Source organism: Diadema antillarum, unplaced genomic scaffold, assembly GCF_040938485.1.
Source record: "Diadema antillarum isolate AM-2024a unplaced genomic scaffold, OU_Dant_1.0 seq00000635_RagTag, whole genome shotgun sequence".
Lineage (NCBI taxonomy): Eukaryota > Metazoa > Echinodermata > Echinoidea > Diadematoida > Diadematidae > Diadema > Diadema antillarum.
In genome coordinates, this window is record NW_027271552.1 from 208,543 (window position 1) to 236,380 (window position 27,838).

Consider the following 27,838-nt stretch of genomic DNA (forward strand, 5'->3'; position numbering starts at 1 on the left):
ATGGCGAAGGAAAAAAAGCATATCAACATCGTGGTGGTTGGCCATGTCGACTCCGGAAAGTCTACCACGACTGGTCATTTGATCTACAAGTGCGGAGGCATTGATAAACGTGCCATTGAGAAATTCGAGAAGGAGTCTGCCGAGGTAAGTCTGGCTACTCCCCGATCTCTCTGCCATGCATATCTTGACATGATGTTATTCCACAGTAATCCATACGCGAGGAATTCTCTGTTATGACATGGTTGACCTGCTCTTATCAAGGCTATTACATAAACACCATATAACGGGTTCTTTATACAGTAACTCCTACCGCTTTCTGTTGGTTGATACACTGTACGCTATCGTTTATCAATCTTGTTTCAATCTTTGCTTTGTCATTTCTTACCTGTTAGTTAGGCAAGCACAGTATAATTATATCATAACCTTACCAGTAGACACATTTTGAGAAGTAGTATATCTTTGTCTTTGTTCGTCATGGTCAGTCAGACCGCAGCACATATGCTAATGAGCCGATCCGGCAAGATTCAGTACTCTCGTCAACGATCTTTGCGTTCGAAAGGTGTCTCGTCGTGCGAGATTTTGCGAGAGTTTGACATGGCTATGGTTTTCACAGTGTAGCGACTTGTACATACATTCATCATGGCTACGAGTCACTTTAAATTGTTCTGCAGGCTCTGCATGATCTTTATTTAGATACTAAATTTGCGTAAAACATCGGATCTTATCATGACGATATAATCCGTTGAATTTGCGTAAATTTTACCTGATTTTCACGGAAAATTTTGTCGTCTAAAGTTCGTTTTTGATTCCTGACCGGTTTAAGAAACTGTTGTTTCTGATTTTGGCTTTTTCGTAGAGAGGAAACTTAGATACTCATCATATATTGGAGTCAAGGAGATGCAAGCATAATTTATACTAGTTTTTCTGTTTTGAAATGTCTGTAAAATTCACTCCTAAGCCGGAAGTATGCTCCACACGAAGTATACAGTGGCGCGAAAGAGCTCTCTCATTGGACAGTGCTTGCATTCAGCACTTGAACTTGGCTTGAACTACACGCGTGCCAAGAAACCGCAAGTGGCATCAAACCGTTATGTAGCAGAGTAATGACGTAATGCAAGCGCTGTCCAATGAGAGAGCTAATACTCTTGAGATTGCACGGTTTCAAGCTGATCAGCACTGACATCGATGTATATTTCACCGGTTCCTGACCGGTTTAAGCAACAAATTGTCAAGATGTTTACATGTATAGAAAGATTAAGGGATAGACTACCAAATAATGCATTTTCATTGAGATGCAAAGTGAATTCGGTATTCTTTTGACGTCTTGAACGTGTACTGCACGAATTACTTTTTCATCACTTTTCAAGCTCAAATTACGCTATGATACTTTTAATTTACAATAATTTGAGTAACATGTGACGATAGTTTACATATTTTCCTTAAATTTGCTACCAAACTTGTGAATATAAGGTGTATTTTTGTTGCCGAAAGCCAAAGGACAAAATCCCCTTCCGCAGCTCATTACGTATGCAAGCCTAGAGCGGGCTTGCATACGAGTTTAATAAATACGAGCGAATTATCGGGTGCTGCGGTCTGACTCTGGTGGCATTCAGTGATGCTGTTTAATAGGATACATGTATGTGCGTGGATGCGTGTTTCTTATGTATAGGGTTCTACAATATTGCATATATATATATGGGAAAGAATTTTGAACGATGTACAATTGAGCCAAAACAAGGCAAATTTTAAAAAGTAGGAAATTCTCCAAATAATTTACCTTACCTAAAAGAGTATAACTCAAGATTTAATATGAACCCAATTATACTAGGATTTTCCCAGAGGAACAAGTTTTTATTCACCGAGGAAGTTAACCATGTCCAAAGCAGCGAACGTCCGTGGGGAATAGTACTGCACTTACATTTGAATACCATTTAACATAGTTTGCAACGATCTGATTCAGTTCAAAATCGTAACGAAATATCTTAAGGGACAGGTAAACGTGTTGGGAGAATATCAAGCTTGTACTCTTAACCAGTACGTTATGGTAGACAATTGATGATTCAACCAAATTCGTCATTTTTGTTGAAATATTGCTCTTCCGCTAAACACTTTCTTCACGTACTTTACGCGCATTTTACAGAAACTCAATATTTTGACTTCTTATTTCACTATCCCATACTTTAATCCTCACTCCCAAATAATAACATACCCTTCTATCATGTATCTGATCTAGGCAGTCTCGATAACCCAACAGACATAGCATAGTTTTCATCACGGAGGTTCGCATATACCTCACGGACGTTCGGAACAAACAAGATATTGAACAATGCAGTTCTCTTGAGTTGGAAACGCATTCTACTCACAACCAACCGCAATTTTATGTCAAGAACAAACTCCTCCGCAAAATCCTGAATATATATTACCAATTCTCAATTATAAAAGCTTGTTTATCTTCTCATACTGAGGAATCAAAGAAAACAATTTTTCCATCTCTCGTAAATGAAAATAGAAACGTACGTGTAATCTCAGTGACGTAGTCCATCCTTGAGATCGAATATATTTATCAAAATTTCGTTATCACGAAGTAAAGATTCAGGTCCTAAATTTGTTATCTTAAGTCTACAATGCAAAATTTGCTTCTAACGAACATGGTCACAGCTAATTATGACATAGAATAAACGTAGAAAAAAAAATGTGCTCCGCTATAGAAATACGAAGTTTAGCTTGAGAGGGCAAATGAATACGTTAGGAAGAAATCCCTCTGCGTTTGCTCCTTGTGTTACACACTGTTACCGAGGAGAATTTGTGTTATTATATTAGTCAGAAATGATATTAGGTTCGATACTGCGAAGTTTCGTCATAACAAGACACAATAAGTCCATATAACTTGGATGGATGTTTGTGATTTCGATATTATACAATATGGTTTGTTATAACAAAAATTTTGTAGCGCGTCATTTCGGAGGCTCGTTATTCATGCAGTTTGTCAATCCGAAAATTGATAGAGTTCGTATAATCATGAAGCTTTTTTATTCGGTAAATGATAGGAATCTCCGAAGGTTAATCGAAAGGATTATTCATTGGAACATGAACAATCAGGTTCGCTTATCCCAATGTGGAGAAGTTAATAACCAAACCCTCCAAATTTCAAAACCTCATGATAACCGTTTTCCCCTACATAAATGTCAGGCCAATTCCACTTTTAGAAGAACGGACCTGAAAGTAATGAACCTTAATTTTTTTTTATTTTCGGACTAACAGACTTTCGGAATAAGAACCTTTTAATAAGAAACCTTCTGAATTAACTACGATTTTTTTTTCCGGAATAACAAATCTTTGGACATTCGGATTACCGAATCTTTGGAAGAGCGAACGTATCAAAGTGCAAACTTTAACCTATTCTTAATCACTGCTTTTTTAGCACGTGTTTTCAAAGTAAGCACAAAAGCACAAACAAATTTACGATCTCTCTGTCTCTTAAATGTAAAATAAAAAAAAAAAATCTTAGAAAGAATTAAAAATTAACATTGCTTTTCATTGATGAGTATAAAATAACACTATGTCGTCATAAGCGGAGGATTTGCGTGTTTTCATCAGACAATAATTGTATACTGCATTATTTTTGTTCGCTTGTGACGGCATTTCGATGAATAAAAAAATAATAAACAAACCAACAAACAAACAAACTTCTTCAGAGGAATTTGGTATAACGGGAGTGCACTGGCAATTCTTTTCTCTGTGTGTTGGAGCTTGATACCTCTCTGTTTCTTTTCATTTTCATTCAACTGCTTCCACGTCCTTTTGAAACTTTTCCGTTTCTTCTTCAACACATGCCCATTACAGACTTCATCCGTCATTATCCTGAATGTGATTGCGAAGCACTTTTCGGATTTGTTTTGGTTTGGTTTGTTTAGTTTTTGTTTTTTGCTTGGTCGCAGCATGTTCAGGCTACTTAGGGGATGCGAGAAAAATCGTCGTGAACGGAAAAATAAGAATGAATTAACGCATTTAATATCATGACAATCAAAGCGAACGTCCGTTATGGAGACCAAAACTGGATGTGTTCTGTTTGAGACGGCAGCTACCATACTCAAAAGATAAACACTTGGAGCATCTGTCACTAAAAAGTGGCACTGCTCTTCTATCTCCTACTATGTAATCCATTGACTTATTCTACAAAGGAACATCCGTGACCAATATGTTTTCCGTTTGTTATTACAGGTAAATTGAGCGCTGAACGTTATTCACTTTTGGGTATGAGCGACTCGGTGATTTGGTGATATTTTCAAGTAACATTAACTTAATGTGCAGTGATATATTTGTAATTATCAGAAATTTCCTTTCTTGGACAGAACGTCCGTGAAAGAAACTTTCAGAACTTGTAACAGTACAAATTGTCCCCAGAACCTCATTAGAAAGAAGTTTAAATGCACCGAAATGACAGATTACACAAAATTCCATTTTCCTATAACTTTGTTTTCAGCGTTAAGCTGTTTTTTGTATAAACAGAGGGACAATAATCGTAAAATTGTAGGTAGATTTTCAACTGTTTGTTCATCATGATCACATAACGCCTTAAAAATTCTGAAATTACTGCTCTAAACTCATTGTTTATTTTATAAAACTTTCCGTGTCGCTATTGGAGCCAAAAGTTTTAAAGAATACGGGACATTATCGGGACAAGTTATACCTACACTGTAAAAAATTTGTTTAGTTTCTAAACACCTAACTAAACACTTTTCTGTGACAGTTTAAAAACACTGCGACGCGTTTATATATTAAACATGTTTAGGAACTAAACACATGCTGTGTTTATTTTCAGCACACCCTAGGTGTTTATCACACACACATGTTTATGTTTTAAACGGTTGTGATGTTTAAAAACTAAACACCTGCTCTGTTTACAGCCTAAACACCAAACGTTTACACCATAATCACTCACAGTGTTTAAATACTAAACACCACACAGTCACATAATCACCCACAGTGTTTAAGATCTAAACACTGAACCCAAAAATAAACATGACGCACTGTTTACGATGTAAACACTGCGACATGTTTATTCGCTGTGACAGATTAAAAACACTGCGACATGTTTATTTGCCATTGAAGTGTTTATTCTCAGAACACATGTCTGATTTTTAGATCGATCACAAAATTGCATACACTAAACATGTGACATGTTTACATATTAAACATCGCAATTTTTCAGTGTTTATATGATACATGTTTACACCTTATACATGCTGAGTGTTTATATGAGACATGTTTACACATCATACATGGTAATTTCCACGTGTTTATATGAGACATGTTAACACATACATTCATACATGCTAATTTCTACGTGTTTAAATGATTATGCATGTTAATTCCCATGTATTTATTAATGTAAAGTGGATTGTTTCCACCTCTTTTTTTTTTGCATGGAATGAGATAAACGCATAACATTATATAGAATTTACCCAGTATGTATCAAATCATCAGCACACTTACATCGCAAAATACCAGGGAAGACCTGGGTTAGCTTTCACAAACATTTTGGCTACAAGAGTCAAAGGCAATTCTCTGAATGCAAGTTATCAAAACATCAATCAAAGCTTGGGCAATATCTGATGAATAATAAGTTAAAATCCTTTAAAGGGGAAATCGAGTCCAATAAAAAAGATAGTCTGATAAAAAAGAGTAAAATTTTACAAGTTAAATAGTAAAAATTTGAATGAAATCGGATGAAAAATAAGGAAGTTATAAAATTTTAAAGTTTTGCTAATTTCTGCAAAGCAGTTAAAAGTGGAATATGCAAATGAGTGAGTTGACCATGCCATAACCTCACAATTTTGCATTGATCGTGTAAAAAAAAAGAAAAAAAGATGAAATTCAATGTTTATGTTAATGAAATGTGAAACATTATGGTATTGCTGGTTGAATACCTTCAGAAAAGTGATCAGTTAGATATATTAGGACTTGAGCCTCGGGAATAGTTGCGTTTGAATGAAAAACTTGACATTAAGTAAGTTGTGAGGGAATGACATGCCCACGTTGCCATTTGCATATTCATATCAACCATTCAAGAACTGTTTCCTCAAAAATTAGCGAAACTTCAAAATGTCATAACTTCCTTATTTTACATCCGATTTCGATCAAAATTTTACCAATGAACTCTTAATATTTTACTCTTTCTTATCAGACTAAATTGTATTTGGACTGCATTTCCCCTTTAAATATTGCCATATTTTGCTATACGACACAATACTGAGTTAAATGCAAGATACCTGGGAGTCACTGGCATGTACACGAAGACGTAAATGAAATTCTTTCCTATACACACAGTAAAGTCTGTATATGCAGGAAATGGCACACAACTCATTTTGGAGAAAAAAAAATATTGCATTAAACAATTACTTTTCAGCCACATGTAATTCTTGGCCTACTTTCAAGAATTACCGTCTTTCTACTGTATTCAGAACTAATTCTTAGTATTGTAAAACAAACTAATAAAGTTGTTGATTGTGACTTGCAACTCAACGCTTCGGAAGCTTGACATGTATGTAACACCTCCAGGAACATAACTACAGTCTGTGAAGAAATCCATGCCGACCTTGAAGGTTGCATCAATTATTGGCAAAGTACTTTGGGGTGTACCCGAACCAGATGCTCACGGCAAGTTATACCATGCACAACACTATGGTCGCATTGGTACTGGTCAGGGAGTGTAGATGATGCACTCCATCATAAAGAGACCAAAGGAAAAAAAAAATGTTTTCTCTGTATTTAGCCTGTGGTGAACATCTGCACTCTCTGATCAGTACCAATAATGGAACTTAAATACATACATGATATTGTTCTTTTCACTGTGACGATCACTGAAAGTTCATGTAGGCTAACAGTACTGTATGGATTTTTCACTTTTGCTATTTTGAGAGAAATATTAGAATGTTAGTGGATTTCAAGGGGTGAGTGAGAAAAAACTTCTACCTTGATGAGAACCTTGAAGAAAGAAGTCAAACTCAATGGGTATACATGCATAGTCTATTAGAGTCTAATCAGTGTCATCATACTCCACATAATCATGGTATGGAGGGCTACTTTCAATCTCGACACAGCAGAATTTTTGGTAAAGACAAGAGGATATGAAAAAAAAATGCATTGCAACTGGAGGCGGGAGGGTATGCAAGGCTGTCATGAACACGCGATGTGATCAGCAAGACTCCTCCCTTGTCAATTTGTCAGTCAGTTGCAAGACCCCTCCCTGTTCTCCACACATGTTGTACTACATTTCTAATACCTCTCTCCATGTGACCGATTTCAAGAATATCCCAGAAAGAAAATACTAACTACCGAATACTGCATTTCCTATCAGGTCTACAAGAAGATTGCAAAGAATTCCAAACAAATGCAACTACTGGCCTCTTATTTGCGTCTAATATCTGCTGATTGTATAGGAAGCACCTGAGGGGAAAAAAATAATATGGCTGATATTTTGATTTGATTTGTTTTGATTTCTATATTCCTTTTTGCACAAGAATATAACAGAAAGCCACTCGAACAAAGTTCTTGAGAAATATCTTAACAGGGAATTACAATTAGTACATTGGTTGATGAATAAAATGAAGTGAATAAAACTGTTCTTCTTAAGAGTGCGAAACGATTTCGAGCAAGTGTCTTTACATACTAGTATTAGATAAAATTACAATTTTACGTACCAGCTGTTAAAAAAAAGACAATTACACATATCTATGAACAATAAGAATGCAGGTGACCATTATCGTAAGCACAGAGGACAATAGAATCGCTTTGTTTTGGATATCTCTGCCATTTCAAAACCAATTTTCATCAAATAAGCATTGAATTCCTCTTCGAATTATATAGGCCCCCTACCTTCATTTTCTTTAGAGGTTCGTCATTATTTAATACACACATGCATACACACACACGGAGAACTGAAGCCCCATCGCATACAGAACCCTATCATCCCCATATGATTTACTTTATTCTAGTGTATACAGGTTTAGATGCACACTGTCAGTGAAGAAAAAAAAAATAGAAAGGTTGCTCTAACAGGTGGGATGCCTCCTAATTTATAGTGCATCATGACGATGTGAGACATCACATGGCTAGCGGGAAAAAGATTATTAACATTCAAAATTATTATCCATGGTTCATTTCCTTCATATGGCATGTAGGCCTATAGATATACTGTATATCAGTATATCTTGCGATGTCCTTGTAATCCTCAGATGTTTGCACTTATAGACGGGTTGTATAGAAGTAAGCGCATGCATCTTTCATTCTAATCCAGACAGGTTTGGCGTGATCCCTGATCAATTCTTCCATGATGTACTGGTGCTAGTAAAAAGAAATGATTACACAAGGAAAACAAATCAGTTGGCTTTGCAATACAATGGACTTAACTGCTCCCATAGATTCTGAAAATGAATGGATAGCAAAGAAGTTGACTGAATCCGTAAGCAAGTTTAAATTAAAAGGAATGTCAGAGTCCCTTCATCACATTAGCCCTTGGTGTCTTGCGTCAGTTTTTACTTACTTTGCTGAATTTTCTGGAAATAATTCAAGTCTTTTTTGTTGTTGTTGTTGCTTCTTTCTTATTCATCATCATTATCAAGCAGATTTACGACCATTACTGTATCCTTTGTCTCTTGGGTGAAGATTTTCACATCTGCAATTTACACTTTCAACAATATTTGCAATAAATCAATTATTTTCCATATTCATTTTACCTAATGGATTAGATTCGGGAGTCGGGAGTAGGTAATCCCCCCCCCCAAAAAAAACAACAACAAACAAACAAACAAACAAACAAAAGAACTTAAAGCATCTAAAATCTGCATTTTATAGAAACTCATCTACATGCCCTGTCATTGATTTGGCTCTGCAATTTTGAGTACTTACTTGATTTCCACTTTCCACATGGGTAGTATACAGTGATGTACTATCCCCAGTTGATGTAATACTCCGCTGACTGCACCATGCCTCGTTCTCTGCCAGCAGAGGTAATGATGTCTTGCAGAATTTATACAGTCGTCAGGACATCACGTCACCCACTTTGGTGCCATCGGCATCCCTTTCCAAGACATCCTAATGGGCTTTACATTCAATTTTCACCACCTGTTGAGTTATGAAGAATTTACAGGGAATAAAACTGAATTTCACTCAAAATATAGATCTAGTCACTGACCCATCGTCATTCACATGAAAGATACTTCATAACCTCGTAAATACAGTGAGTTTACCCGCTAGGCCGAGTTTACCCATAACTACGGTACCGGTAATCTGTAGAGTGTAGGCCTAATGTATTAACGTTAACAACACTAACACGTTACAGTTACAGCGTTCCCCGTTGGAAATAGAAAACTAAAACAAACGAGCAAAATCTTCAGGGCGTAGCCTATTTCTACGCCTACTACAGTTTTACATTAAACGAGGGCAATTTTGCAATAAATCTTGTTATTCACCGACTTAGCAGACTTACCGCTTTCAAAGTTTCATGCAGGCCGGCCAGGCTAGAACTTCTTTATCGCTTCGACGCCATCTTAGCTAGATCCGTTCGTTTAGCTTTACATATTAGTATACTTGCAGTACAACAGTACAGTCAGTGCATGCAGTCGATCGAGTCGTAAGTACAGTGGTGGACGATACCAAGCCTAGAACGAATGCGCACGTACTGTAGGCCTACGCACATCACGCTGCTAGGGCAGCACTCAGCCAGCCAATCAGACAGATCCAACCGTACAGGTACCTTCGCGCACATCTCCTTTCCCGCCAATTGTGCATTGATTATGGTCATATTATGCATAGCACGAGTGTGCGCTAGAAGCGCACGCACAGGGCACCACTGCGTGCGTTGTGGCCGCGGCCGTCATATTGTCACATGCGCTGCTGACTGGTAGAGTACTCGTATCACAGTGTTTATGTTAAACATGTGCGGTGTTTAGAACGTGTTTACGAGGCGTTCTAAATGTAAACGCGTCTGTTTACCCTGACAGTAGAAGTGTTTAGGCCTAACCAACAAACATTTGGGTAATGCCCTAAACCATGAACGAAATCATTAACAAAGGCAACTCCCATTTTTTTCTAGCAGTTAAAATATAGGACTGTACATGCGAAACCAAAATATAGATTTATTACAGTTGTATTACATATTTTTAGGTTATCCTTTTTCCTTATTGGTTAGGCATTTCAATGAAAGACCTAAAACATGAATTATTTCATAGTGCATCTTGATGTCGTAACAGTTTCCACTTTCTCGTGATAAAAGGAAACTAGAAATTGCAATTTACACACCATTTCCAACACTTCTCCATATATACATGGACATATTGAGATTAACATAGCGTGACCAGAATAAACACTCCAACTAAACACTCCAAGCTAAACACTTTAACTCTCAATACTTTACACGTGCTATACACACCGGGTGTTTAAATGTTAAACAAAGTGTTTAGATTTTTAACACTGTGTTTAGTTCATAAACATGTCGCATGTCGCATTTTTTACAGTGTATCGGTGGGGTTGCATACGTCACGGATGTTCGCTGGAATTGTCACGGACGTTCGTTCTGTAGGGTCATTTTCCAGGACGGATAACTAATCGGCAGAGAATACCTAGCATTCCTAACTTTTTCAAAATTTTGAAAAGGTACAACATATGTATTGCTCAGGGGGGAACAGGAGGTGAATTTTCAGAGAAAAAATTGATTATTTGCTTGGTTCTCGGTGAATTGCATGGTCCAAAAACTGCGGACAAACCTCAGTCCGCTCCAAAAATGACATGCAGCTCCTCTGCTAGAGAGCCAAAGGCAAAATGTACTTCCACCATCAAAGCAAGATGGTGTCCCACTCGAAAACGTTTTAATCATCACGGACGTTCTTTTTTTCTCGGAGGTTCGTCTTAAAATATAATTTCGGTTCCTATTCGACAAAGGATGGACAGAAACTCAAAACAAACATATTATCTTGTGGCTAGATCTTAGTTGATTACGACTCAGAACAATATCGCCAATAAAATTTAATGGGCTGCGAGCTTTCATAGAAAATAGCGGAAGCACGTCCGTGACGAAAACTGAATATAATTTTGTATAAAAGAATGTAACGCCCCATGTACAGCCAGCAGACGTACAATTTTTGCAGGATATGTTCATTAGGTGGAACACTAAATTTTCGTATACACTACAATTGGGACAACAAAGTAGAATTTGTAGCAGCGATAGAAATATGAGCATCACGGACGTTCGTCTGTTTAGTGCTTTGATATTTCAATTGTTCTCTGTAATTTTATACGTGCTCATAAAGTTCTTATAATTTTGTGATACATACCCATGGTATGTCAGATCCAGAACATAGTCAGATATTAGATGCCACGTACCATGAAAAAGGCACATCATTAGTTTGAAAAACAAAAATTATTGTGAAAATAGCATTTTTACCGTATTTTTACGCTTTAAGTCCTTGTCAAATGAAAAATATCAGGCAAAAGTCAAGCAAACCATACATTTCCTGAAAGGAAATTTACCAATCTTTGAGATGACATGAAAAAATCCGGTTTCGTAGGTCATCCTGGCGTGTTCTAAGGGAAAGAATGTCATAAGGTGTGAAAATTGGCAATTGTACATCGTTCAAAATTCTCACCCATGTATATATTATATATATATATATATATATATATATGAGAAAGGAAGGAGAAAATACTGCGTAGCTTTGACATCATTATTCCTCTATATTTTCCTATATTATATATATTTGTGTGTGTGTGTGTGTGTTTTTTTTGTGTGAGTGTGTGAGTGTGGGTGTATGTCCGTTTAATTCTATCAATTTTATTTACATCCCTTTTCCGCAAAGAAACATAAAGTAATTACAAGTTTTATTTTATTTATTTCACTGTTACCAAAAAAAAAAAAATATTGTTATGAAGAAACAAAGCTAATGCATGCTTACCGGCCAGGTACAAAGTTATCTCTAGTGAAAAAAAAGAAGAGATGTCCACTAAAAAGCATGCCTGTATACTGTGGATAACAAGACTAGGAGTTGGCGATCAGTTAGGATTCTGTGCATGCAAAGCGATGATGATCTATACTTGCTCCCCAGATGGGCAAGGGATCCTTCAAATACGCCTGGGTGTTGGACAAATTAAAGGCGGAGCGGGAACGTGGAATCACCATCGACATCGCCCTCTGGAAGTTCGAAAGCACCAAATACTACATCACCGTAATCGACGCCCCTGGCCATCGTGACTTCATCAAGAACATGATCACGGGAACCTCACAGGTCTTTGTCCAAGCTTTCACTGAGATTTCGAAGCAATCAATGAAAATAGATACTCAAAATATTTATTTTATTCTATACAATAATTTCTTGAAGGGACATGAAGGTGTTATCAGTAAGATCATTGCTATCATGCCACCTGCCAGTAGACGAAGAGTTTGGTTATAAAGGAGGGAAAAAAAATCTGCGCTTCACTGTAGATTTTCGGATAATGTATCGATGTAAAGCGAGGGCTAAGAAAAGAAAATCTCAATGTGGAAACAAACAAATAGAATGAAATTAAACCCTCAACGCTTACATCTGTGGGGCACCGTATTATCCATACTCGCTACAGTAGTATTTAGCCGTGTTCACATATACCATTCGGTAATTAGCATATTGGTATTTTTGTTAAACCGAAAGCGCTCAAGAATTTTGGAGGTTGGCGTATCATTTCGTTTATTTGAGTTAATAAAATCGTACGGCTTAATCAGGAATGTTAGACGGCATTGAGCCAACACGTGTTGTCACGACAAACCGCACCAAGAACCTGCCCTATATAAAAAAGCAACAACAAAAACAAAAACAAAAAACCCACTTGACTGCTGAGTGTTATTGTTTATATCGATATTACAGTATTTATATAATATCAACTGGCCTCGAGGGAGATACCAGATAAATGTTGCCCGCACTGAAAGAAATAGATACCAGAAAATATTGCCCAAGCTGAAAGAATTCCTTTCCCTCAAGGCAAGTCAATATTATAATCATTACATATCCCCTAGGTAAATGAGGAAAATATGTGAATATGGCTATACACTATGATATAGATCAAGCCACATTTGACTACCTGTAGATCATCAACAACATGTCGAATAAGTATACTGAAAAAATTGTTCATCAATGTATAGCATTCAACTCCAACCTCAAGGATACATAATTGTGCAGTTGTAACAGGCGAACTTCAACCATCTGAACGCTTTTACCTTTTATTTTTGCTTCTGTTTCAATTTAGGGAGTTGTAATAACTGTGCAGTTATTGAGCACAAATGGACTAGTCATTGTTTGACGAGTAGTGCTGCTTGAAGTTTTCGACCTTGTATGAGTTGATTTATCGGTGTTCTTCTGCGGTGCGTGTAATCGACACCAGCGACGTCCTTGAATGTTTTCTCTTTGTGGTCGATCAGAATGTTTACATGTAAAGCAGGGAGGTGGGAAGAGAGATTTCACTCCTTCTCCTCATACCTCCCCGTGTAAAGTGAATGGAAAAACCCGGAAGAAGCAAAATACCAACGAATATTGACTGCTGAACTTTTGACCCTGCAAAATACCAACTGCCATTGCCTCGCAAAACTACCTTGTGCAGGTAATGATAACATTTATTGCCTCGTGGTTTCAGGCGGATTGCGCGGTCTTGATAGTCTCGGCGGCTAAGGGAGAGTTCGAAACTGGTATCTCTAAGGAGGGTCAAACCAGGGAGCACGCCCTCTTGTGCTACACTCTTGGCGTGAAGCAGCTTATCGTCTGCGTCAACAAGATGGACTCGGCAGAATTCAGCGAAAGCCGCTTCCAAGAAATCGTCAAGGAGGTGTCAGCTTACATCAAAAAGGTCGGCTTTAGTGCAAAGGGCGTCGGCTTCGTTCCGGTCTCTGGCTGGCACGGGGACAACATGCTCGAACCATCCGATAAGGTAACCTATGAAATGATCATTATAAAATAATGTTATTGCCTTGGGAGTCATCCACAATTTCATTTTTTTCATGTTTGAAATGAGATTTGGTCGCTGAAATGAGATTGCCATTATAGAATGATGTAGGAGAGTCATTGGCAGAAAATCAAATAACACTGTGGTGAGAATATAAACCCCGAAGTCAAGTTCAAGTTCAAGTTCAACTTTATTTTCATTTCCGTAAAATAAACAAGAGAAATTATATTCAATGCATAAACAAAACAAATTTGTTGTAATTTCGATAAACGTACTTCAACAAGATACATGTGATGGTGAGTAACGACCTCTTGCATTTATAAGGCATATTACACGGATGGGAATGGAAATGGAGGGTCCCTCTAAAAAGCCAAGCTTGTACGATATGGGACCCTCAGAAATACATAAAAAGCAAATAATGGCTTCATGAAACTACAAACAAATATATGAAGTCCTTTTGGAGTTGGGGATGCAGTAAGGAGTTTGTATAGTCAGTGGTAGCTTGTTTAGGAATTACTAATTTGCTATGTTTTTGTTTGGTTTTGTAGGGGTTGTAGGGTTTGCCAAAGGGTCATCTCGTGAAGTGAAAGTTGAACTCGGGACATCACTTAAAGGGGTATTCCAGACAATATGCAAAATTTCACATCATGTCGTACATAAATCCACAACTCCATGTAAAGATTTGTTGAATTTATTGTGGTTCTTGGGCACGGAGAAACCAATACTCTGAAAAATCTTTACAAATTACACTAAACAATATTGATGACACGCAGGAGCCTCACGTATTTCAGAAATGTAGCATTGTCATTCCATTACAATATCGCTTGCTTAACAAGTTCGCCGATGTAGAATTTCAGTGGACGCCTAATTCTTTTGTATTGCTTCCTTGAGCTCCAACTCACGCATTCTTATGGTGAGGCTGTCATGTCATCATCCTTGTTCGTAAAAATTTGTATTACATTTTAAAGGAAACCTCCGGCTGATTTTCAGACTTTAACGTTTGAGCAATTATAAATTAGTTATACTGAGTTGAGATTTTCGTAATTTACAATAATAAGGATGAGAAATAAGAATGTTTTAAAATTTTATAACAAATTTAAATGAACAAGGATAATGACATGGCAGCCTCACCATGAGAATGTGTGAGTTGGGGCTCAAGAGAGCAGAAGAAAAGAAGGAGGCAGGCATTAATAATCACACAGGTGAACTTTTACTAAGCAAGCGGTATTGCAATGGAATGAATATTACACTGATACATTTCTGAATATGTGATGCTCCTATATGTCATCGACAATGTTTAGTGTAATTTGTCTAAGATTTTTTTCGAGTAAGCTGTATTGGTTTTTCTCTGCTGAAAGACCACAATAAAATTCTACAAAATCAATATTGAGCTGTTGATTTATGATCTACATGCATGTGTAATTATGAAAATCGTTTTACACTGTAGTGAAAAAACTCAGATAAGCGAGCTATAATAGATCGACTTTGATACGCGATTCTGCGCATGCTCAGAATATGTTTTTTTTCTCTGAACGTCCCCCCGTCGCGAAAATCTAAAGCTCCCTAATAGTACGGTCTGCTATGTCGAAAATATTGGATCCCGTGAGATTTTTCGTGCCAAAAATTGATTTTTTTTAGCTAACTTTGTCAATTTTTGGGGTGCTGAATCCAAAAAAAACTTTGGTTCCATTTTTTTTTCGACCACGTCTTCAGCCGCCATTTTTGAATTTCAAAATGGCCGCCATAGCAAAAACTGTATTTTTGACCCAGTTTCTCATAATGTGAGCATCAATGAAGGTTTCAAATTTGATGCAAAAAAAGCATGTTTTATGATATCAGACATTCTGATACACCATTTCCTGATATTGTAGAGTGTTTAATACAATTTGAGGGATGCCATCTTGAAATTCAAAAATGGGCCGCCATGGCTAACTGTGTTTTTTTACCTGTATCTCAGGTTGTAAGCATTATGGAAAGTATAAATTTTGAGGCAAAAAAAGCATGCTTATGATGTCAGACATGCTAACATATACATTTTTTTGTTTTTAAATGATGGATCATTTTTGGTTAGCGGCCATCTTGAAATTCAAAAATGGCCACCATAGCATATGTAATTGGGCCTATATCTCATATCGTATGCAGTGTGTAAGGTTCTAACTAGGGGCAAAGAGCATGCGTATGCTATCAGACTTTCTGAAACATCTTTTTCTGTCCATTTTGATATTATACTAGTAGGTGGCCATCTTGAAATTCAAAATGGCCGCCATACCAGAATGCATATTTTGACCCATATTTCATGTTGTAAACAATACAGAAAGTTCACATTCCGGGCATAAACCGGGCTCATGATGTTGAACATTCAGATGCACTTTGATCCCCTCCCTAAAATTGCAGATCATTTTTGAGGCTGCCATTTTATCTTTCAAAATGGCTGCTTTTCAGCTAATATCTGTGGTTACAAGCAACTTTTAGGCATATCAAGTTTATGGAGGTGTACATTGTACATTCTTTTACAAACATACACACACATAATTATACATTGTGTAATAATGGATTATTCGCATTGGCTGCCACTCTTGAAATTCAAGATGGATTTCTACCAATATTTGGTGCTGTAAGATCTTTATCCTGCAATTACTCAAGCATGCTGGAGCACTTTCATGTATAGGACCTACAAATATGTGGAAGTCAATCACTTCAATAAATAGTATTATCATTGCATAGGCGGGACTGTTTCCTGCAGGTACACTCAGGGATGCAAAGTTCACAAGATTTTTATGAGTGAGATTTTCATGACTCGGCATCTCGGCGAGCGAATGCGCGCGAGCGAGGGTGTGGGAGGGGTTTTTCCCCCTGTAGCCTCCCATGGTAGGGAGCTTTTCAATTTTAAGCTTTCAATGGCGCGATCAGGTGCATACTTAAGTGACTATTTTTTGCTTATTTTGAAAGACAAAAGGAAAATATACTTTCAATGGCTACTATCACTTTAATCTTTTGAGCTATGCTCATTATATATAAAGCCCAATTCGTTGCCGATTTCGCACAGTGCGTGAGAAAAATGGGTGCCATGCGTGAGATTGTGAGACGGCCCCTAAATGCTTGAGTCTCACGCAGAATGCGTGAGACTTGGTAGCTCTGTACACTGCCACGATGAAATGCAAAATGGCTGCCATGGGAAACAATCCTTCAAGAGCATTGCATTTGGGTAAAACTTGTGAATGGGAAATCATGTGATTCTGGTGTCAAAGCAAATGACTTTCAAAAGTGCCTCAATAAAATACTGTGTCTGAGTGACTAAATGCCCCCATTTAGACGATTTGGTTGTGGAGTTTAAATAAACAATATTAGCCGTGTATCCGAAATTTACTTAGTTAATGTCTTCTAGGCTCGTTCAGTGCATGTGTTTTTGAAGTCACAGCACTTGTATAGAGCTGTACACAGTGGAGGATTGGTTCTAAATTCTTCCAGAAACAATGACTTTTGCATTTCTTGCCATATGGACATGATAATGAATTCTGTGGCTATACCGTTGGTGTAGGGAGCTCAAAGCATTTAAATGCACAGTTTATGTATATCCGCTGGGAATAACGACAATGTACCATATTATATTCCCCTGAAGTAGAGGCACAAATTAGGTTGTGAAGGTTTACGAGTTTTGTTCTCTGGATGTGTTGTATCAAGATTCTACGAGAGCAAGTTGTCCAGGTTGAAGTCATCCACGCCCAACTTCTGGAAGGCATGGACTGTTTCATTGCACATTCTGCATGATTCAAGGCTTACGAGAATTCTTGATCCATCTGCTCTTTGAGACATCCTCAAATTTTCAACTTCAGCCTGTGCCATGAAAGGCATGACCAAGCAGACCTTTGTTTTTTTGCAACAATTTGCAGAACATAATCTCTCAACAGTGTCAATGTACTTTATCATCTCCTTTTCCAGTGATGGAGCAGACAACGTACGAGGCAGTTTTAAAAGTAAAGCAAAGATCCATTAGGAGAATGAAAATGTCAGTGTCTAATACGTAATAATCATCAATATCTCTGAAATTCTCTGTTGCTCTTGAAGTAGCATCTAATATATGCAATGGAATGAGGATATCAGCTTCCTCGTTGTGACGGGTGACAACTCCCATGGTATCTTTGATGAACCCTTTGTTTCTTTTTTCCCCGTTCTGTGTCAGATGGAAGAGAAGGCCATGAAATTGTTAGATGAAGAGTCACTGTGGAATTACTTAGAACAGTAGAACTCATATAACTTCCGATAATTGTATCGTCCAGTAATGACTCGATAATGACAAGTCTATCAGATTGTTGTACCGGTAGAAGCGTTATAAGAAGATAGTGATCCTCTTAAGCTTAATGACTTTTTGATCCAATCTTACACAATGTATTTCAATTGCAAGAGCTGAATGTCTGGCCTTTCTCATATTATCCCAGACAGATCTTTTCTCATATTGTCCCAGACAGGGGTTTTTCTTTTTGGTTTCTTTTTTTGGTTTAAATTCTTTCAGATATAAATTCCTAGTACAGAACATGAAAACTTCCCTTTTCATCGCTTTCTAGAATATCCTCATTGAATGTTTCCGATATCTGATTGCCAAGCACCATATTCATAAGTTTCAATGCAGTGAAAATTTTTGAGATAGCCCTCGTGCGATGGTATTCTAAATTGTTGAGGAATTCTGATGCATCCATAGTGCCACAGAACTGAGCTGTTATTGCTCCTTTGTAGTTTTAGAATCATTGGTGGTACATCAGTAATCATCTTGGAAGTCTTGACAATTGAGGATGACCCACACAAGGGCAATCAGGTAAAATCTACTCATTGGCATTCCCTATTCATTCTGTGTTATTCCAGAAATACATCCAGCAATATTATGAGCTCCCTGATGAGTTGTCTCATTTCGTGGTCAACAAACACGCTTGTGAGTGGGATGCCTGGTAGGGTGAATATGGCATTTTTTGCCATTGCGAGACTTTTCCTTGTTTGTCTTTATTCTCTCGAGGCGGTATCAAGTTTTTGAAGATCACCTTTAATCGTATCAATGCTTGCTTTTGATCAACTATTTAATAACTGGGATTAAAAAATAAATATCAACGAGGTTCCAAGACAACAAATAATGTCTTACCTGAGAGGCAAAACAAATCACGTGTACGCGAACCACATACTAGTACCCGCTTGGCTATTATGGGACGTGGGATGTAACGCTTACACACTTGCCCACACTTATGGGAAGTGGTATGGGACCCTTCCCCTCCCCCCCCCCTCCTTACGCAGTCTTTGCCCCTCAGTATGGCTTGATGACATCATTGGAACCTCGTCCTTACAGTCTGAATTTATGGTGGCCATTTTGAATTAAGAAATGGCTGTCGTTCTGCGTGACCTGAAAATGAATTCGGTCTAACTAGGACAATTTTGGCAAATTCATCTATGGCTCTTACCACAGCTACAGTATTACATGTATCATGTTTTTCTTTGGCCACCATCTTGAATTTCAAGATTGTGGCCTATCTAATGATCTACAATAGGAAACAGCTGTACTGGAACGTTAGACACCACAATCATGTGCATTACTGAAAATTTGATGCTCCTACAGTAATTGCAACATGAGATATGCATAAAAACGCTACGGCGGCCATTTTGAATTTCAAGATGGCAGCCTAGTAATTGTATCAAAACAATCCACAATATCAGAAAATGATATATCGGAGTGTCTGACATCACAACCATGCATTTTGCACCAAATATGAAGCTTCTACAATGCTCGTGTATGAGATGTGGTTCAAAATACTGTTTGCTATGGCGGCCGTTTTGAAATTCAAGATGGCAGCCTACAAATTGTATCAAAACAATCCACAATATCAGAAAAAGATATACCAGAGTGTCTGACATCACAACCATGCATTTTGCACCAAATTTGAAGCTTCTACAATGCTCACTTAATGAGATATGGATAAAAATACAGTTTGCTATGGCGGCCATTTTGAAATTCAAAATGGCAGCTGAAGACGTGGTCAGAAAAAATGGAACCAAAGTTTTTTGGATTCAGCACCCCCAAACTGACAAAGTTAGCCAAAAAAAAAAAAAATCAATTTTGGCACAAAAATCTTACGGGATTACATAGTAGCCCCTACTATAATGAAATTATCAGAACAATCTACCTAAAACCGTGAGATATTCAGCGTAGGTGTGGCGCTATAAACATGATTTGTATGCGAATGTTTATAGTATAGCACCATTGTCGAGGACCTAACCCAATCGTAATGTGACAGAAGGCATGTTGTGCATAATGATAAGATTGAACCCATTCTAACCCTACTGAGTTTATTGGGTTGCTTCATGATCTCCTCTCTGATAAATATTTTGATAACAAGACATGCATTATCATGGGAGACTTTAATATAAATCTCCTTAGTTATAATGATACTACAGTCTGTCAAGATTTCCTCAACCTTATGTTGTCCAACTCCTTCATTCCTTTTATAAGAAAACCTACTCGAATTTCCGATGTCACTTCAACTCTTATCGATAATATATTTGTTAATAATTTATCTCTTGATGTCACATCTGGTATTGTAGTCTCTGACATTTCTGATCACTTCCCGATTTATACCCTTGTACCTCAGTTTACAACAAGAAAAACTCCAACATCTAACCATGGTATTCGTGACATGTCTGTCGTGACAATCTAAATAGGCTCAGGGAGGGATTTGGGTCCCTTGACTGGTCTCCTGTCTACAACGCAGGAAATGCAAACTCATCCTTTGAGGTTTTTATGAAAATTTTGATAGAAACTTGTGATAATCATATATCTTTGTTAAAACGATCTAAATCTAATTATAAAAGAATACCAAGGCAGCCTTGGATCACGAAATCTCTTATTAGGTCTATTAATAAGAAAAACAGATTATTTTGTAGATACCGTAAATCCCCAAATGTTTCAACTTAATCTCGTTATGTTTGTTATCGAAATACCCTGACCTCTACGCTACGCTTAGCTAAGCAACAGTATTTTTACCGACAGTTCGATAGATGCAAATCTGATATAAAGAGTACGTGGAAGGTGATCAACACAGCTTTAAAATCCAGCACTAAGGCGAATTCCCCAAATCGTATTCTGAAAGAGGGTCGCCTGATAGACAATCCAGAGGAGATGGCAGATGCATTCAATGACTTCTTCGTTAATCTTGGGCCAGATCTTGCCAAGAAAATACCTCGCTCCGGTACACCTTTTCATTCGTTTCTAAGGGATAGGAATGCACACACTTTGTTTTTTGTTCCCATTGTCGAGGAAGAAATTAAAGAAATTGTTCGCAAACTAAATAACAAGAAAAGTACAGGTGATGACGGAATTTCATGCTTTCTGTTAAAAAACATAATAACATAATAACTGAAATAATTACTCCCCTTACTTATATTTTTAATCAATCTTTGTCGACTGGAAAGGTCCCTGAAAAGATGAAAATTGCTAGAGTCGTTCCCATATTCAAAAAGGGTGCTGAAGAATCGGTTAGCAAATATTGTCCAATATCTCTTTTAACTTCAATTTCAAAAATCTTAGAAAAGCTTGTTCACAAACGAACTCTTAGATTCCTTATCGACTGCAATATTCTTTCGAATTTTCAGTTTGGTTTCAGAAAACAGCATAGCACAACCCACGCTTTGTTAGCTTTCATTGATAAAGTAGCACATGCTTTAGACGACGCTTCCCATACTATAGGTGTTTTTCTCGACTTCTCGAAAGCGTTTGATACGATAGACCATGATATTTTGTTTTATAAGTTAAGCCATTACGGCATACGTGGGACAGCTCAAGATTTGTTTAAAGACTACGTTACTAATAGAAAGTAATATGTTTATGTAAATGGATATGAGTCTCTCTTGAAAACAACTTCTTATGGTGTCCCTCAGGGTTCCCTACTTGACCCCTTTATTATTTATCTTGTACATAAACGACCTCCAAAATTCGTCCCAGATTCTTTCTTTCATATGCTTTGCTGATGACACAAATTTATTTCTTTCACATCGTAACTCAAACACGCTTATACATATGTTAAACAATGAACTGAAACTTGTTCAATCCTGGATCCACGCAAATAAGTTGTCACTAAATATTGATAAGACGCATTATATGCTGTTCAGCAATTCTCTAAACTCTGTTTCTGATTATGTTAAGATCAATGGTATCAATTTAAACCAGGTAGATAGTATCAAGTTTCTGGGACTTTACATTGATAGTGATCTATCCTGGAAAACCCATATTAACTGTTTAAGTAAAATTTTGTCCAGAAACATTGGAATTTTAAACAAGCTGAACTATAATTTCCCCATACATATATTACAAATTATATATTCAACAATGATTTCCCCTTACCTCAACTATGGAATTCTAGCATGGGGTAATTCGTCCAAATTTTTGCTTGATTCGCTTTTCCTTCTTCAAAGACGCGCCATCAGAATTATCAATACCGCCGGATATTTATCTCATACAAATTAATTTTTTCACAAGAATAAAATTTTGAAATTGATTGATTTGTTTGATTACAATCTAGGTATTTTCATGTATAAATACTCCACGAATGATCTTCCTAATGTTTTTCTTCACATGTTTAAAAGAAACTACTCAGTTCACAATTATCCCACCCGCCAACGGGACGCTTATCACCTTCCACGTACTCGCACAATTTTCGCGATGAAAACAATTATGTATGCGGGGCCAAAATACTGGAACGACCCCCCCCCCCGAACTCAAAGGTTGTTTATCACTATCATCCTTCAAATGCAAATTAAGACAGTATTTATTGAATAATTACGCTACATCAGCTCATTGAAATTCTGTTTTGTGCTGTCCAGGACTATCCCGTTATACTGTACTCCAGGGTTGTTGTCATGTTAAACCAGACTTTAAGAGCCCAGCTGTTTGCGCCCTTAAATTCTATCACTGTGTTTATGTATATTTTTCCTTCTTTAAAGATAGCTGGGACGAGGAAACAGCTGGTATTTCACATTCTCACTGCACTGCAACTGGTTGTTGAATGTCTTTTTTTTTCTGGATTTGCAGGTGCATGTGTTCCCTTCATAATACACGCAATGTGCACATTTCTAATACTGTCTAAACGGTATCATTGTTATTATATATTAAGTCATATTGTATTGCCAGAACGACAATGGTTCATCCGCCTATATACAGCATGTGGCTTTTCCGACCCCTAACCTGCACTAGAGAAGAATTTGCTATATAACTGTATATTTGTACTTTTTTATTTTGTTTTTCTCTTATGTTCCGGTCATTGTTGTACCCGTGCTCCCCTTCTCAATCTTAAACTCATTTTTAACCGGGACCTACGCTCAACAAGCTCGCTTTTAAGTAGGTTCCTTCATATTTCTTTAGCATTCATTCACAGATTCCAAACTTAACAGATCGACCACTATTATGTTTTACATAATTATTTGCAATATTCTATGTATGTCATGTATTTCATTTAATTTTGTTATATTTGATGTAATTTTTCATCGAGAAATATGAAAATAAATTGAAATTGAAATTGAAAAGGGAACACTACTTTTACGCTTTAGAGTTCCTTTATGGGCCGACAATAATGTTTGTCGGTAACAAAGAGGACATCTTATCAAATAAGCATGGTTTCGAGATGGTAAGGAGGTAAATGTCATGCAGAAGGGCTTCCTGGAAGAGACTTTTCCGTCACAAAGGCAAGGTTGAATGTAAAACAAAGAAACAAACAAACAACCGCTCCTAGAATGTTTTGTTCGGATCATATAGCTGATGAAAAAAAGAAATCGATGGTTGGATTATCTCATTTCTGTTTTGAAACGCTTTTAAAAGGCATACATATGTCGCACATGCCCACGCATTTTTTCCATATTGCAAAGAGGCATATACCGTCTCTACTATTTTATGTACCATAAGGCATGTTATTTGAACATAATATAGATATGAATATATATATATTTTTTCATTCCTTGGTCTATTCGCTTATTTTCCGTTCTAGCCGTCAGGTTGAAATACCAAGAATATGCAAATGTTAACATCAGATTGATAATTGACTACCTGTATTTCGACGTAACATGTTAAGACAACCAGTCTACTTCACAGACATTCATGTCCGTGTACATCTATACAGATGCCATGGTACAAGGGATGGACCACTGATCGTGGTGGGGTCACTGCTTCCGGAAAAACTCTGTTTGAGTGTCTAGATGCCATCATACCACCAGAACGGCCCGTGAAAAAACCACTCCGCATACCTCTCCAGGATGTCTACAAGATTGGTGGTAAGTCGTTGAGCTGTCGAAAACTTCTCCGGCATATATTATATCCTGTGTATAGTTTCTTCTGTCATAATATACTAAGGCTGTATGTATTATGTGTATTTGTGTGTGCGTGTTTTTATTTTCATGAAGGTTGCGTATTATGTTGTTAACAACTGTATTTATTTATTTATTTATTTATTCATTTATTTATTTATTTGCTCATTTATTTATTCAGTCAGTCAGTCATTCAGTTATTTATTCAAGCTACATTATCTATTCGATAGTCTTTAAGCAATTAGGTAGCACTTTAAGCTTCCCAACTGTTCTACAAAGGGTCCCCGAGTATGAATAAAACAGCTTCCGAGAGCATAACATTACAAGGATAAATCACAAAAAAGTGCAAAAGAATGCTTGAAAATTGAAAAAATAAAACATATACTGCGAAAACATTTTAAGAGTGAACTGTTTCAATAAGCAATAATTTTATAAACAATAATAATCGTATCCATAATGATAATAATAATAATAATAACAACGATAATAAAGTCATCTTTACAGAATAGCCTCTTCAGTGTTTTATGCTGTGACATATCAATTCGTATATAATTTGCATAATGATATGTTTAGGGTATGCACCTTCACACACTGTCTGCTTAGTATTTAAACTTTTTGCCAGTATTTTCAAAAAAAGAAAATGTTTTTGAATCTATTTCTGCGAAATTTCATTTTCGTATGTTTTTTTATCAGTGATGAAAGAATAAGGAAATAGATGAATGATGAAATTTATGAATTTAAAGGCTACGAAATGTACCTTTCCTTAAATATGACAGGTATTGGCACGGTTCCTGTAGGTCGAGTTGAGACTGGCAAACTGAAGCCGGGTGTCGTTGTCACATTTGCTCCGAGTTATATAACCACCGAGGTGAAATCTGTTGAAATGCACCACGAATCTCTTTTCGAAGCTTTTCCTGGTGACAATGTTGGGTTTAACATCAAGAATGTGTCTATCAAAGAATTGAAACGTGGCTACGTAGCTGGCGATTCGAAGAACAACCCTCCCAAATGCGCCAAGTCCTTCAACGCACAGGCAAGTTTATAGGCCTTTGTCAAGACGCTCTCGCTGTAACGGGCGAGCGAAGCGAACCCAGCCGAGCGCGACAAGGCGAGCTGGGCTCTCTTCACCATACAGCGAGAGGGCCTTCTCTTCATCTAAGTCAAATAACCCATATGAAATACTAGTTATTCTTTGTACTCATGCAAATGCAAATCTATAGTTGTCACGATAATAATTTTAAAAATGCAAATACGAAATTCTGTTCCACCTACCAGTCCTGTGTGTTATAGTGACTGGTGTCTAAAGCTATGCACTTGTTATAAGTTTTTTGACACAATTAAAACTTGTCCTAGGAATGAAAACTGATCAATTCAAAATAATTATTATTATCATTTGGAAGGAACGATCATCGCCTTCTTACTGATCAGTAATCACGTTTTGTTCAAAGTGATTAGTTAGAATGAGAAAAAGGTAGCAGCAACTATTAAATGCCAGTGTCATCACTATTGTAAGTTATGAAACGCAAGCATAATTACTATGCTGGGCTTCATACAGCTGTACTTCTTTATATTTTTATGGATTAATTCATTAAATTTATATGTCATTTCAACAAGGTATGATTACAACATTACGTTTTTCGTTGGTAGCCCATTTTGGCACCTTAAATGTTTAAATTTTAAACTTTGGTAACCCCTTCCCCTCACCGCTGATGCCGAGCCCTGTTATATTGTTCGTCATAGTGTTCGTCAAACATTCTCATTAGATAGTAAAAATGTTTGACAAGTTTTGATAGTGGTATCATGATTTGTCTTTGCTCTTGTACGATTTGACCCTCAATTATGCGATCTGCCCATTATGTAATGACTTTTTTAAAAGACAGTTCTCTCACCCGAAACGTTAATTCCACTCTGAGGATTCTCAGCCTTAACTATATGGTTTACAACAAAGCTTCTCATGACGCATGGGTCCATAAGTTCCCTTTGTTATGATCATCTATAAATTTATGAATTATGTGAATGCCGGATTCCTATATTTATGGGCTACCTCGAACTACTGTATTGTCTACTGTCTTCATGGAAACAACAACATTAAAAGGTTTTAAAAGAACGAAATCAACATTTCACTGCCTCTTCAGTGTTCAATTTCAGAACTTGACTTCACTAAAAAACACTGCCATCACTGACATCGCCACCAATTTATCTTTTGCACTTATGCACACAGGTCATTGTCATGAATCATCCTGGTGAGATCCACGCCGGCTACTCTCCAGTACTCGACTGCCACACCGCCCACATCGCCTGCAAGTTTGACGCTCTACTACAAAAGATCGACCGGCGGTCGGGGAAGAAACTGGAGGACAACCCAAAGATGGTCAAGAGTGGTGATTCCTGCATGGTCAAATTCGTGCCCTCGAAGCCGATGTGCGTGGAGACCTTCGCTGAGTTTCCGCCGCTGGGACGTTTCGCCGTCCGCGACATGAAGCAGACTGTAGCCGTTGGCGTGATCAAGTCTGTGGAAAAGGACGACGGCTCTGGTGGCAAAGTCACCAAATCTGCTCAGAAGGCTCAGAAGAAATAACATTTTGATAAAATCGTTTAACCTCTAGGCCATACCAAATCACAACAGAGATGTCTCATCTCTCAGGTGTTAATGAAACATTATTTTTGTGCTTATAAATTTTTGAAATAGAACACCAGAAGGATCACAATTCGTCGGTGTTTTCACGAACTGACGCTATTTCGATTTTGGTCAAAATTTTCAAAATCGAGATATTGGTACCAAATGAAAGTGCTTTCAAAACTCTACCAAATCCCAAAATTTTAGATCACAAAATTAATTATTCTTAATTTTATCAAAGAAAGAAAAAAACGACGGTACTCGAAATATCGAGAAATTGAGAAAAAGGGGTTTCACGAACCGACGCAGGAAAGATACGCCGGTTCGTGAAACCCGAATTGCTACGGTGAAGAGCAATGCGGGTTTCACGAACCGTCGCAGTTGCATTATTTTGAGCTTTGTTCAACTTACTGGCCTAGAATTAGGTTTTGGCCCTAATCCAGATCTCAGAGTGAGAACCAAACCTTCTGAAAGATGAATGACGGCCTAAGCCAGCCCACTGTCCACGAGTGAAGTGAATGGTAAGCTATAATCCTATTAAAATCATGCTCAAAATAACAGTTTCAGTTGGACTACCATAACCATTAATTGCGGTAGTGTGTAGTCCCATGTATTCAATCGCGTGATGCTTATGAAGCCTAGTCTGTAAACGCCATCCAATTTCAAATTAGATCCCAAATCATATTATTTATTGTTTCTTTTCAACTTATGTCGTTACTTCTGAGACTACTGAGTACTGTAGTCGTAACGTCTGTGTGCAAGACATGCAGATTGCAAGATTTCAAAGTCTCGAAGACACTAAAAGCCTTGACTTTTGAGTTGAAAATGAAATCATGAGATTGACAAAGTAGGCGTACTAAACAAAAAAAATAATAAAAAGTCTAACAGTAAAACTCAAAGGAAGAGTAAAGAATAAAGTTAGACATGTTAGAC

The 27,838-nt window shown here is 37.2% G+C and overlaps 1 protein-coding gene across 1 annotated transcript; it reads left to right on the forward strand.

Moving 5' to 3' along the window:
* On the forward strand, nt 1-26,866 carry LOC139736291 (elongation factor 1-alpha-like). Its single transcript, XM_071647021.1, has 6 exons — nt 1-144; nt 12,102-12,281; nt 13,657-13,947; nt 24,105-24,255; nt 25,065-25,321; nt 26,510-26,866. The coding sequence occupies exons 1-6, from the start codon at nt 1-3 to the stop codon at nt 26,864-26,866; spliced, it is 1,380 nt and encodes a 459-aa protein (XP_071503122.1).
* Nucleotides 26,867-27,838: the final 972 nt, after the last annotated feature.